The following is a 13,540-nucleotide window of genomic DNA, read 5'->3' on the forward strand; positions in this document are numbered from 1 at the left end:
GCTCAATTAATTTTACAATTGTAGTTTTTGATTTTTGCAAAAAAGTTTTATTTCACTTATGAGAAACATCTGTACTTTATCATACACATTGATACCTAATGGACATTTTTTTATATCATTGTTCATCAACATAAATTGACATTTCCAAGTTGAGTAAAATAAAATGTTAAGTGCCAATTTTACTGTGTATTATATCATATTATGGTGAATTTATGAACAATTGGTAGTTATTTTTTTATATTATTTACAATATCGATCAGCTTTCATTTTACTTCTTCTGTCAAGTAAAGTTTCATGTAGATTTCCTTCTGCCTTTGCTGTTTCTAATTTTCCTCGGTCTTCATTATTTATTCGTAATTTTTTATCTTGAAATTTTTGAAATTTTCGTCTGAAAAAATTTATATATTTTATACATCACAAATTTTTTTATCACTCAAATGAGTATTAAACTATGATTAAAATTAATTAAATATTCTTACACATAATTAACTTCAACTTCTGCAACTGATCCTTGCTCTTCTATTGGTATTCCTTTGTTCGGATCATCGATTCGTTGAATTATGCTTCTAATACACAGAAACTCTGTAGACCCAGCAGTCTTACTTGTACATACTACATCGTCTTCTTCAGTTATTGACATAAAACAGTTATTATTCCCTAGAATAGCAAGCTTTCCATCCTAAAATAGATTTAAATACATCAAATACAAGAGATGTTTTCATTTGGAAATAAAATTTAAAAAAGTAAATCTTACTTGAAAAATTGGTTCCCATTGTTCCATAGCTCCAACAGCATCATTTCTACCAATAACCATACCTCTTTTATCAACTCCAATATATTTTCCGTAGCCAGATTTTAGTGCAATTTTCGTATCGTTAATTCGGAATGCAGTGAGAATTTCTTCAGGTGATGGGCCATCTCCTTCGTCGTGTGGTGCTCCAAGAGTAAATAAACCATTGTCTAATGCCTTAATGTAAGTTTGATTACCAAATTGAATAGCTACTGTTCCAGTTATATCACCAAAATTATTAATTTTCCACCATCCACCTGAATAAATGGTACCATGTTATTTAAACAACTGAAAGGTTATGGCAAATGTAGGTACTTAAACAAAATAAAAACTATTATATTTTTTAATTTAACAGATACCAGTAGCATACCATGTTGAGCTGAATCATCATCTTTGATTTCCAAATTTTTATCATCTTGAGATTGTTGTTTATGTTTCCGTTTTTTGGATCTAATTTAATCAACAATAATAACAATAAGTATTATACAGAGAATAAACAAACATGAGTTAGTCAACTAAAAACAATTTTAAAAACTCACTTCTTTTTTTCACCTTTAAGTTTAAGCTTTCCAGTTCGCACTTTTTCATATTCTGACATTTTTATAAAATTCTTTTAAAAAATGGGTAAATAACAATGAACATTTAAATATTTACGTCTATAAATCTATACATATATACACTGGCCAAAGAGGTATAAAATTCAAACACAACCTCAATCTTCCACCATCTACATAACCTCAACAAAATCAACGCAATTTATTGTGTACTTTACGTCACGCAAAAACACTAATGGAAATTTTCTGTGATTCAAGTTTGAAATTTATTTATTAATAGGAATTTAATAGCTAAAGTTATAATCAAATTACAAATTTAATATATTTATTTATATGAAAATATGGCTTGCTCTACATGTCAATCTAAATTTTCATTTTTTACAAGAGAAGTATTTATCCTAAAATTTTATTTTCACGTTATCTTATGACAAATCATTTTCAAATAAACCATTCAATATTTTTTTCAGCATGGATGTCCTAGTTGTGGATTTTCTTACTGCAATAAATGTCTAAAGTACAAATGGCAATTATCTAGTGAACCTATGCAAAAAATTTGTGGGCCTTGTTATAATAGATTAGCAGCAAATAAAATGGATAATAATTATAAATCAACAAACGATCAATTATTACCTAGTACTTCAAGTATTGAAAAACATCATGAAATTCTTGCTCCAATAGATGTCGAAAAAAAGTACGTGACTTATTACTACACCGAAAAATTATCAAAATTAGATCATAATTAGTATTATTATGAGCACAATATTTTTTTCAACTACAGATTAGAGTCATTGGATAATCCAGTGAGACCACCAATTGTCATGTATAAGCAAGGACGATGGGATAAATTTAAGTCCGGCTTAGATCCTGTGGATCAAGCACTTGTTGACAGATTAAGAAAATTAAAAGAAGAAGATAAACAATACCCACCTCCAACTACTGATGAAATTCGTAGACGATTAGCCTTACTCAAAGATCAAGATCCTGATCAAGCTCATACAAATGTAAGAATATTTTAAAATACATTTATTTAATTTATTTTTAATTATTATTTATAACAGTGGATTTTTTTTAAAGATTTATAAAATAGATACAAGATCAGATCAAGAAAAAACAGAAGATTTAATACAAGAATATTTAGAAACACTTCAACTATCACCAACAAAAGATTCAACAGAAAGTATTGAACAACGATTAAATGCTTTGAAAGAAATAGATCCGTCCAAGTCATCGTCAAACCTCAATTCGTCTGAGTATGACGAAAAAAATGTGACAAAAAAATTAATTGAAAAAGCTTTAGCAGAGGCTGCTTTAGAGAAAAAATTCAACACAGAAGATGAAATAGAAAATATGGAAATTGAAGGCACAAATGTATTTATAAATATTTCATACAGAATTGTATTGAAATTTCTTTTATAAGTTCTTTCTTAAAGATATATTAATGATTTTATTTTTTTTTCAATAGGTTGATCGAGAATCTGATGAGGAAAATAGCTGTGTAATGTGTGAAGAAACAAAGGATCTAGTTAAATGTAGTGGATGTTACAACGATTTTTATTGTTCAAAATGCTTTGATGAAAATCATGATGAATTTGAGCTCCAAACGCATAAGAAAATTATTGCTTAAATATTGTAATGTTAACAATAAATATCTTATTTTATTCTAATTATTTTTTATCTTATTTTGTAATCTAGATACAATAGTTGAATTTTTGTGGCAAAAAATGATTTGCCAAATAATTTTGTTTATGATACATTTATGACCTTGATATTCTGTACAATATTACAGCGCAAAACGTTTTCTCTGCAATTGTAGTGATAGACCTATTTATAAATACTTACACATTGTCTGCTGCCAATTTTCATTTTTTATTCAACTTGTTAAATTATTTACCTTCTTCCTTTTTGTAAGTTAAATTATTAATGAACATGAATTATTATTAATGCAGAAATTTTTTATCATTCTTATAAAAATGAAATAATTTCATGTTAAAGCATCCATTACATGAATGATGACAACTTTCTATAGCTTGCTTATTTCTGAATATTTCTTTCATCTTTCAGTGAATAAGACTACTGTTCCTATTTCACTCTGTACTTATTAGAAAATGTTCTACCTATCTTAGTATACGGCCACGAGTAGAGGAAATGATAGCAGATGAATGAAGTAGGAACAATAAAAATATTTTCTACTTAAAGATCTAATAAATTAATGTAAACAGATAGTAATATGTAACAATCTGGCAGGTTTCATATTTTACGATTTATTTACAAAAAAACAATATGTCATTGAGACTACCACTCAACGTAAATTAAATTAAAAATTTTTTTTAAATCTAAATTTATCATATAATGGTAGAATTTAATATAAATAACAGTTTTATACAAAATATTCAATCAAATAAATTGTATTTTCTATTCTGCTATTAATTTATTAATAATTAAATACTCACTATAACAATAAGTAAAAAGTGTAGAATATTTTATTAATTATGAACGCTTTACACTCAAATATATTAAAAAATAATAATAAATTAAGAGATATTGAATAATAATTGAAATAATATGTGTACTTTGATAAAATTTTAAATTTTTATTATAGCTTTGCATTTTCTTATGTTTTTATTATTTTGTATCATAGGTGAATCATAAATACAATAAAAATGTTTTTTAATTAAATATTTGAATATATTTTTTATAATGTGCAGTTCTTAGTAAATTAAACTTGACTGCAATTTATTATTAATGAAAGTAAATTTTGTAAACTTTTTATCCTGATTACAAATAATAAATATTATATTATCTAAAGTACTAACGTAACATGAGAAATCACAAGCTGCAATCAAGAGGAAAATCAGTCTCCTAAAATACAAATAAATAAGTTGTCTGTTGATCCTCAACAATATCAGCATATTGTTATGATGAAATTCTATCAAATTTTTTTCTTAATTAAGCTTTTAGCATCTTAACTTTGCTTTTCCGATGCCGGCAAAGGAATTGGCTCTAAGGAGATTGGTGTTGGTTGATTTGCTTTTTTTAATTTCTTTGGTGACTTTTTTTGAAGAGTATTCTGATGATCCTTTCTTTCTGTAGAATCTTTAGATGATTTGAGATTAACTTGTTCATTTTCTGACACTTTTTGAGCTTCCGAATTTGGTTGAACTTCAGTTTCATTAGAATCTTTTACTGAAACATTTTCTATTGGAGCACTAGCTACATCACTTTGAGGAAGACTTTGATCTTCTGATAATTTTTCTTCAGTAGGAGTTGCACCTTTTTGTGTTTCAGATCCCTCGACAGCTTCTGATGAAGAATCTGTTGATAACATAGGTAAAGGAATAACCTCTTTATTTTCCTGTTCTTCGTTACTACTCATAATTTGTTGACTTTCAACAGAGTCTTGTTGCTTTTCTGTTTGATTCTCAGTTATTGATTGATCAACGATTGTTTCATTGTTTTGTGCTGGAAGAGGTGCTTTAGATTCTAATAAACTGATAGAATCTTGTATACTTTTGATGGCATTCTTTCGCGCTTGCCTAACATTTTCTTTACCTTCAGTCTCTATATCATCTAACTTGATCAATTCTCGAGTTAACATTTCATCAAGATAAATATACTGTTTATCTTTCCGCGAATTCCCATTCCATTGTTTAACTTGCTCTGTCAATGAATCTACCTCTTTCTGAACTGCAGCTACTTTTTCTAAAGATGTTTTAGGAGTAGGCCTTTGTTTAGACTCTGTCTCTTGATGTTGTTGTTGTTTTTGTACTGGTACTGGGATAGGACTTTCATCACGTTGAGGCACTCGCTGTTTCTCAGTTGTTTGTTGTCTAAATGGTGATCGTGATTGTTGATGGGTTCTACGTGTTTCTGGATGATCGAAAGTATCCTGAAAAGGATCTTGAAATTGTGAAGGCCAGTCTCTATGCCTTTTATTAAAAAAGTCATTAAATTGTGAAGATTTATGTGAATTATTTCGAAAATTTTGTGGAGCATCAAAGTTTGATTGCTGATAAAATCGTGAAGGTGATTGATGTCTAGTATATGTTGGTTGATCATCAATATTCTTAGGAATAACAGGTTCATCACGTCCTTCTACAAATATTGGAATATGCCTGACGTTACCTTGTGTTTGATTTTTTTGTTGTTGAGCTTGTTGTGATGATTGTTGTTGTTTAGCTGTATTGAAATTTTTATCATCAGTTTTTTGACCGATATATTGAGGCGTGATGTCTACCCTACTAATATATCGTTGATTCTGACCTTGAGATGGTTGTTGTGATTGTTCTTGTGGTTGTTGTCGATTTTCTGGTGGAGCAGACATTGACCTTTGACTTCGATCTCCTTTTTCAACGTTTTCCATATTGTGATGATGTTGACCAATGTCTACAGTATTGCGTAAACCGTACTGAGGAATTTTAGTAGATGTATCTTGTTGGTAAGTATGATCAGGCTCTCCGTGGGAACTCACACCACTGGCGCCACTTGCTACACTTGCTGCACTGCTTCCACTTGCTTGACTACGCGTATCGTCGTCTGTATGACCCTGGTGGGAATTGCTACTGGAGCCACGTCTACGATTTCTCAATGTACCGTGAAAAGGAATATCACCCCAAGGTGGACCCAATAAATGTTCAGCAAATTCTGGATGTCGAGCTGCCAAGTCGTCTAAATGAGACCTTATGTCACTCCTCCGGCTAAAACCTTCGTCATCAAATGGAAAACCCTATAAGTAAAATAGAATAATTAATTCATTATAATTAGTTATTTTAATTTGAATTATTAGAATTTTAAATCCTACTATTAATTTTAGAATATTTTATCTAAGAATGGATTATTCTCATCGAGTTTTATCTTAAATTAAAATACTGGAGACGAAACTCGACTTTTAACATGTGCTGGAAAAAAATACTAAAGAGCCACTCATCGTGTTTATTCGTATATACGCGTAGGTGACACGCTTCACTGTCGTCATGACCTCGGACGTGTAATTCAAGCAACGTCACGGAAATCACACACCTTTATATATTAGCCTGATTAGCATCTAGAATCTAGGCTTTCACTATGTAACATACTTTATATTATAATACATATTTCTTATAATTTGATTCTCTAGTCAACCAAGGACGTCCAAGTATTTTTTCCATCAAGTTGGTAACAAAAAGAATGAATTTCCATTCGTGTCCATTTAAAGATCTCTAAACTTGCACCTCAGGTTCCGGCGTTTAATGCGGAGGTTTAGCTATGATTCACAGGTTTCTGTTTTTCTTAATACATATTTTTAATAACCTTATATCGAGTCTGTTTGTCTTTAAAATTTAATTAATTACTAATATTTGTGCATTTGTCATTCAATAACTGTATAACAGAGCATTTATTTTCATTTCTACTCGGCAATGTTTCACGAATGTAATGACAATAGTATGTATGTTTGCAAAAAAAAAAAGATAATAAAGCAAAATAAAAACAGCTGCAATGAGACGAGTACACTTTAATCATAATACCTTTTGTGCAGCGTGACAAATTCAGAGAGGAAAAAGAGTATAAAAGACGAGATAAAACAATAACTACATACTAAAAACAAATTTAAATATTAATTATCTTTAAATAATCGAAATAAACCCTAATATAACAATCGAATTGGTTCGATTACATAGTTGATTATAATTAATTCCTAATTCATTATTAATAATTCATTGAATTGATATAAATACTTTTTAATTGTGTTGGTAAACTGTGAATGAATCATTGGATTACGTATTAAAAAACACGTGCAATTATGACTTTGCCTTCTTGATGTTATGTTGATACAATTTGTACTAGTTTTGTTATATTTAACTGAATCATCATTTTTTATTTTTATTGAATAAAATAAATTATTTATTATGAATATTATGTAGCAGTATTTAACTGATAATAAAGTCTAATGTTTTATGTAATATAAAAGATTTATTGAATAGGAATTGTCTGTATGTATTTTTTAAATACATCAACAAGCTCAAGCTTCTCACGTTGAAACATGATTGCTTACAATCTCTACCTTTTATGATCTTTTCGATTTCTCTTGCTTGTACGATAAAAACTTTGTTATAACGTTTAATGATGACGTCAAGTCCAAAAGAAATGCGTGGGATGGATATATGAATATAAGAAGAATTGCAATAGTTCACGTAACTTATTATTCAATATTTGCTTCACCTTTAATTTTTCTTTAACTTTATATATGTAATTTTAAAAAAACTTTATTTTTTCCAAGTTCCTTATTATCTTGAAAAGATATGTAATGTAATAGTAAAATAATCGTTGTTCTCATAAGTAAAAGTACTAATATCAATTCTTAAGTTCATGAAATCTTGTTTCACTGAGAGTATAGCATTATGTAAGAGTAAGATGTGAACTATTATGGTGTACAGAAAACTTGAATCAAGATTATTTGCAATATGCACCTATAAACACGTTAGGCAATTTAATGTTGTAATATTCCCTTATTTTCCCGTTAAATAATTCTCTTTAAAAATACCATTCAACGTAGTATACGATAAGAAAAAAACGTCACGAAATTACTGAAATATTTTCAAGTATTAGAAAATTTGAGTCGATCCGTAATGAATAAAAATAAAGAATAAATCGTTTGAACAATTAAACTTTTTTACTTTAATGTTTTGTGAATTAAACCATTGATTATTAACCTAGTTTTCAATATCTTAGAATCGTTGTTCATATCAGGTCTATTCTTTCAGAATTGGTTAGTATAGTGTGCTTAGATTCGACGATGACGACTATATATTACTGCGCGTTTGGGATATTATTAGACAAGACAAGATTCATAAATATTTCGTTAAAATCAAATTTAGCCGAAATTTGAACAAAAAGAATTATCGTTAAAAGGATTATTTATGATCGTACATATGGAGAGTTTAAAAAATTAATGTTTGCATAAATTTGAGCTGTTCGAATTAGCGGTAAAGAGTAACAAGAAGCGATGAAATGTTTTCTAATAATGGAAATGCTTGTTAACTTCTACGAAGTTGAAAAAAAAAACTACATTTCTTGTAAACCAATATGCTAGTAGATTTCAAACGGTTTGAGTCAAAATAATTGTATTAAAACGAATTTAATCGTAGAGGGAGATGCATTCTGGAAATTATCCAGACAAGGAATGACCTTTTACGCGAAAATTCTGGAATAATCTCGTTTTCTCAACCTTGATAGGTCGCATTGATCAATGACGACGCCTGCGTCGAGGCCAGTTATGTACGAAACGTTGTCCAAAACAAGGCCGTCCGGTTTGTGTAAAAAGAAAACAAAACAGTCATCAATAAAATTTGTTTAAATGGAAAAATTTGGATGTATCATTTTCCAATAAATCCTTTATATCAGTAAGGTAGAGAGCTGATAATCAAAAATTTTTTATACCTACGGGAAAATAAATTGAATTCTGGTATACATAATTAGAAAGATGATGTCGAAGGGGATTAAAAAAAAACACTTACAGGGTCCAGATCTCGGCCGAATTTGGATGCTGTATCCACGATGACAGGAGAGTCCATATTTAATGGATTGGATACGCGAATTTTCTGTTGCACGTGTGAAGAGTTTCAAGACGACACCCCCCTCTCGCGATTAATATTCGTTCGGTCCTTTTTGCTGTCAAAAGAAGCGTATAAAATGCCAGTTTTTGTTAAATCTGGGATGTATGCGACACACTCATATATTTCAATATTTCAAGAGTTACCGGCAAAAGTTGTGTAGCCTTCTGTATGATTCTGTTGAATTTTACCGTTGACTTCACCTCTTTCTTTCTCTCTCACTTTCTCTCCCTTATAATCTATTGTTACGTAATACACGTGAACACACAATTAAATTTGAAGTTTTACTCCGATTGAAACAATTAACACTTTAATCTTTTTTTAATTTTTTAAATATGGATTAATGATAAGTTATGTATCACGATTTATCTATTTGTTAGGTAGAAATTTATATAAATAGTGTGAAGTTGAGACAATTACAAGTCACACCAAGTCGATTTCGATACTGACAGTTGAAAGTACTCATATTGAGTTGATATATCCGTACAGATGGCGCTAGTAATTGGACAACATGGTGTATATATAGATGCGCAGAGTGAATGCGTATAAACATGATTGAGCGCGTGGAAGAAGCGCGAATTTGCTAGAAACTTCTTGAAGTTTTTGTAAGTAATCTATGTATAAACAGATTGATCGCTAGAGTTGTATATATATATATATATATATATATGTAGTAAGAAAAAGATAAAAAAAAAATATTTTAATCAGAAAAATAAAATATGTTCAATATATTTTAGTACATGAAAAAATTAGAATTATTTAATTTTGGAGTAATAATAGGAGTCCTTTATATAATTTTATAGATTCCAATATGGACGGAATTGGAAATATTTCAGAATATTAATTAAAAACATATTAGTAGCTGGTCATGAAGGTTTATGAGCTGACTAAAATTTTAATTCCAAAATCATGTCATGAGTACATACTCTTTTAAATAAGTACCACGAAAATTAGCACACATAGGTTGGCACCATTCCAAATGTAATAGATTTGTAACAATTCTTAATTGAAAAGTCTGATTGGGTTTTTGTAGATAAATTTTTCACCTGACGAATATTAAAAGCACATTTAAGCAAGACTAATCAGATGTAGGTCTACTCATTAAGGTAGTTGTTCATTTTTTAAATTTTTAACCTTTTATTTTCATTATATATTAGTAAATTATTCAATAATAACTAATACTAATGTTGATAACTGCTTTATCAAAATCGAATAGAAAATTGGCTGCATAACTTTATATTTTTCAATAAATGACTATTTAAAAATGAATGTGATTAGATCATCACTAATGACGTCTTATCACATTAAAATCTTCATTGTTATATTTTGATCATATCAATATAATATTGAACTTGAATACTTATGAGTCATAACAATATAATGTAAACAAAGTTTAATACCCATATGCAAATGAGATAAAAATTTTATGGCAATCATGATCATAATCATCTTCGATGACGATCAATGATCTACAGTGATCGATAGAGCTATCAGGAATCCAACAAACTGAAGGAGTATTTGTTGACTAAACCTATACTATTTAGTCAGCATCGATATTACACTCGGTTTAAATATTACATGACGTCATTCTAACACCAGAGACAGGTTTCTTACCTTGGATGGCTGAGCGATCATTCCGTTATATGTAATGTATTATTTGCTATACTATTCTCTTTCTATACTTTCTATTTCTAAAATTTATTTTACTGCATGTACTATTTTAATTAGGTATATACTATAATCACTTTAATTTTAAGATCATATTATATATTTCACAATTAAAACAGGAAAATTATGTTGCAGGAATTGTGTTAATTGTAACTACGAAGAATGGAGATGGACCAATATGTAAAAACTCATCGCTTCAGCATGTAATGATTGCTTAATTGATAGATAAAAGATTAACGATAAAATATAATGTATAGAATTATTTTACTGAATGAAATAACAGATAGTATTAATAGATTAATAGAATACTATGTGATAAAAAATAACCAACATACTTATGGCAATTGAATAAATGGTATGCAGTAATAATAAAAAATGTAACTAAACAATCAAATGTCTTTGAAGAGACGATTACATCTTAATCTTTGATGTCGTCGACGTTTGGTGCCGAGAGTATATAATTAGCAACAAGTTGTTAATTGTTGGAAAAACTGATAATTACATATTGACTTCAAGGTGATTGAATAGTTTAACTAAAAACATTTTTGCAATTACTGTCATCAGTAGTATGGATGTTAAGTAATGAATTCAGGAAAATATTAGCACTTTATGAATTAGTTTAATGATATTTAGATATTTTATATATAAACATAGATATTAGGATCTTTAACATCGATTAACAGTGGTGTGATCATTTATACTGTGCCACACCCATCAGATTAATTGTTAGTCATTGCCAAGTTATTCTATTATTGTTATTCCAGTAGTATGACAGTATTTTCACTTTCATGCATATTAACAAAATAATACTTTAAATGATATGTGTAATAACACTAATTTATCATGTCTAGAAAAGAGGAATTTAAAATATTTTTTCTTCAAGTTTTTTTCTCTTTTCTTTGATAGAGTTTTCAATTTAAGAATTTTTAACATTTGTGTCGCAAGGTTCTTGAACTCATGCCACAGTCGGAGGAAGAGACTGGTAAAGAAACAAAACGAGAAACAGAACATATACATGGATCTTAGTGGCGCCAATTACCCGTAGAAAATCATGACTGTTCAATCTTTTTTGAAATATAATACCAAAATAATTTATTATAAAAAATGCTCTAAGCTTTAGCAACAAAGAAGAGATTGAACTTTATGTGAATAAAAATTCCAACACTCATAAGGAAAAGAAGAAGAGAAGATGTGAATGATAGAGTGGAAAAGTCAATATTAACTAGAAAGCTTAAGCCTGAAATTACTTTTTCTTTTTCTGAGCACATTCTTTTATAAAAATAAAGATTTTTCGTCACCGTTGGTTCTAAAATATGACAAAAAAACGATTGGAGTTGTAGTTTAAATAGTCTTAAATTAGAATAATATTACAATACGAAGAAGCAGATGATTACTGTGAATTTTTGTTATCGATAACTGTATGTCGTAGGTAAATAGTGGTATGTGCAATATAATATAAGAGGGGAGAATAAAATATTGAAATTATTTTGGATCGAACTTTTTTATACTGGAATGAAGAGAGGATCAATGGTGGTTATTTTGAGAGATCTCTCGAGCTGCCGAGAACGTTCTTTGCGGTTCTTCTGTTGGCCAACGGACTCTTGAAACAGCCCCCGCTTGAGCAATACTATTCAATCTCAATAAAATTAGCTCATTGTTTTAGTCGAGTCATGTCATATTAATGTTACATTTGTATTTTATATTAGTTTTATTCTATTGACATTTAAAAGAAAAAAATATTCAACAACTCAAGAACAAAAATGATAAATTAAAATTGAATAATCTGATAGAAATTTTTTGTTTAAATGTAATATCTAATTTTCTTCAGTGATCATCTAAGTTATTCCAAGTGTGATTAAAAATTGTTTATTTCTAATTCACTTTTAAATGAAGAATTGTATCAAATAAGAAATACTATTTAATCCGAGGGATGGAAAAAATTCCATTACTTATTGTCTGTTGAAAACTATAAAGTTGTAGAGGGAAGAAGTACAATGACTTTTATAGTTAATTAAATGCCACATAAATGCACGACTAACATTTAATAATTTATATTTAATAGCTAGTATCATCATAAAAAAATAATTATGCACTAATGGGATGTATAATGATAATTATAAGCAATATAAAATGAACAGCAATCAGTGAACTTCTTGAAAAAATAAAAAATTAAATATAATTCGAATAATTAAAATTATCTCCAGCAAATAACACAATTTAATCATAGTGATGTTTTCAGATTTTCTAATAGATATTCACGAAATTGATTAGTGATAGATAAAAATTATAATATTAATTGATCAATGTAGTGATCAATAAGATTTAGAAGAAATCTATGTATATGAGAAGTTAATTATTAAGCTAATTAAATAATAAATCATATAATATGTGTGCTGTTTACCTTAGAAAAAGTTGAATGTCGTTCGAATGGATCTCGCGCGTTCTTTGGAATCGATTCAAAATTTTTATCGTCGTCGAAGTGTTGTTTTAATTTAGAAAGAAAGTTATCGTCAAAATGGTCTTTTAATTTATCATTAAATCCTTTTGAGTCTCGTGAATTTCTTGAAATTGGATCAAAAACTTTATCATCAAAATGTTGTCTAAATTTTTGAAGAAAATCGTCTTCTGAGTTTCCTTGAAATTTGTCGCGGAAACTTGGGTTTTCACGGAAAAAATGTGACATTTCAAATAAACTTAGTTATGCACATTCACTCGTATAAATACATTCACTATTTTATACTTTATTATATATTATATACTATTTTTTATATTTAATATACAAATTCTTGAAGACTTTTCATCTAATATAAATTTATTTGGTACAAATGTTGTACAAGTTATGAAGAATTGAACACTTTAATTATTTAAAATTTAACTTAGATGAATGATAAGATCCAACACTATCATGTCGTGAACAGTAACTGAAGCCTCGCGCCAATCTA

The 13,540-nt window shown here is 28.5% G+C and overlaps 3 protein-coding genes across 6 annotated transcripts; 1 reads left to right on the plus strand and 2 right to left on the minus strand.

Annotated features, from left to right (window-relative positions):
• Positions 1–24: 24 nt before the first annotated feature.
• On the minus strand, positions 25–1,647 carry FRG1 (FSHD region gene 1). Its single transcript, XM_035079339.1, has 5 exons — positions 1,330–1,647; positions 1,161–1,240; positions 755–1,047; positions 480–679; positions 25–388 (listed from the first exon to the last, which is right to left on the minus strand). The coding sequence occupies exons 1-5, from the start codon at positions 1,386–1,388 to the stop codon at positions 241–243; spliced, it is 780 nt and encodes a 259-aa protein (XP_034935230.1). The 5' UTR covers positions 1,389–1,647; the 3' UTR covers positions 25–240.
• On the plus strand, positions 1,516–3,213 carry LOC118064623 (abscission/NoCut checkpoint regulator). Of its 2 annotated transcripts, none has more exons than XM_035079337.1 (5): positions 1,516–1,733; positions 1,812–2,035; positions 2,123–2,345; positions 2,419–2,712; positions 2,807–3,213. In XM_035079337.1, the coding sequence occupies exons 1-5, from the start codon at positions 1,686–1,688 to the stop codon at positions 2,966–2,968; spliced, it is 951 nt and encodes a 316-aa protein (XP_034935228.1). In that variant the 5' UTR covers positions 1,516–1,685; the 3' UTR covers positions 2,969–3,213. The 2 variants fall into 2 exon arrangements, with proteins under 2 accessions (XP_034935228.1, XP_034935229.1); XM_035079338.1 differs by having other exon boundaries at positions 2,419–2,704; positions 2,807–2,882.
• Positions 3,214–4,286: 1,073 nt separating this feature from the next.
• Positions 4,287–13,406, minus strand: LOC118064712 (BAG domain-containing protein Samui). Of its 3 annotated transcripts, none has more exons than XM_035079515.1 (3): positions 13,000–13,406; positions 5,605–6,067; positions 4,287–5,520 (listed from the first exon to the last, which is right to left on the minus strand). In XM_035079515.1, exons 1-3 carry the CDS (start codon positions 13,279–13,281, stop codon positions 4,307–4,309), a joined length of 1,959 nt encoding a protein of 652 aa, XP_034935406.1. In that variant the 5' UTR covers positions 13,282–13,406; the 3' UTR covers positions 4,287–4,306. The 3 variants fall into 3 exon arrangements, with proteins under 3 accessions (XP_034935406.1, XP_034935407.1, XP_034935405.1); XM_035079516.1 differs by lacking the exon at positions 13,000–13,406 and adding exons at positions 8,835–8,988; positions 9,077–9,398 and having other exon boundaries at positions 4,287–6,067; XM_035079514.1 differs by having other exon boundaries at positions 4,287–6,067.
• Between the last annotated feature and the right edge of the window lie 134 nt (positions 13,407–13,540).

The sequence above is a fragment of the Chelonus insularis genome, unplaced genomic scaffold (genome assembly GCF_013357705.1).
Source record: "Chelonus insularis isolate UGA/USDA-ARS -01 unplaced genomic scaffold, ASM1335770v1 contig_24_pilon, whole genome shotgun sequence".
Lineage (NCBI taxonomy): Eukaryota > Metazoa > Arthropoda > Insecta > Hymenoptera > Braconidae > Chelonus > Chelonus insularis.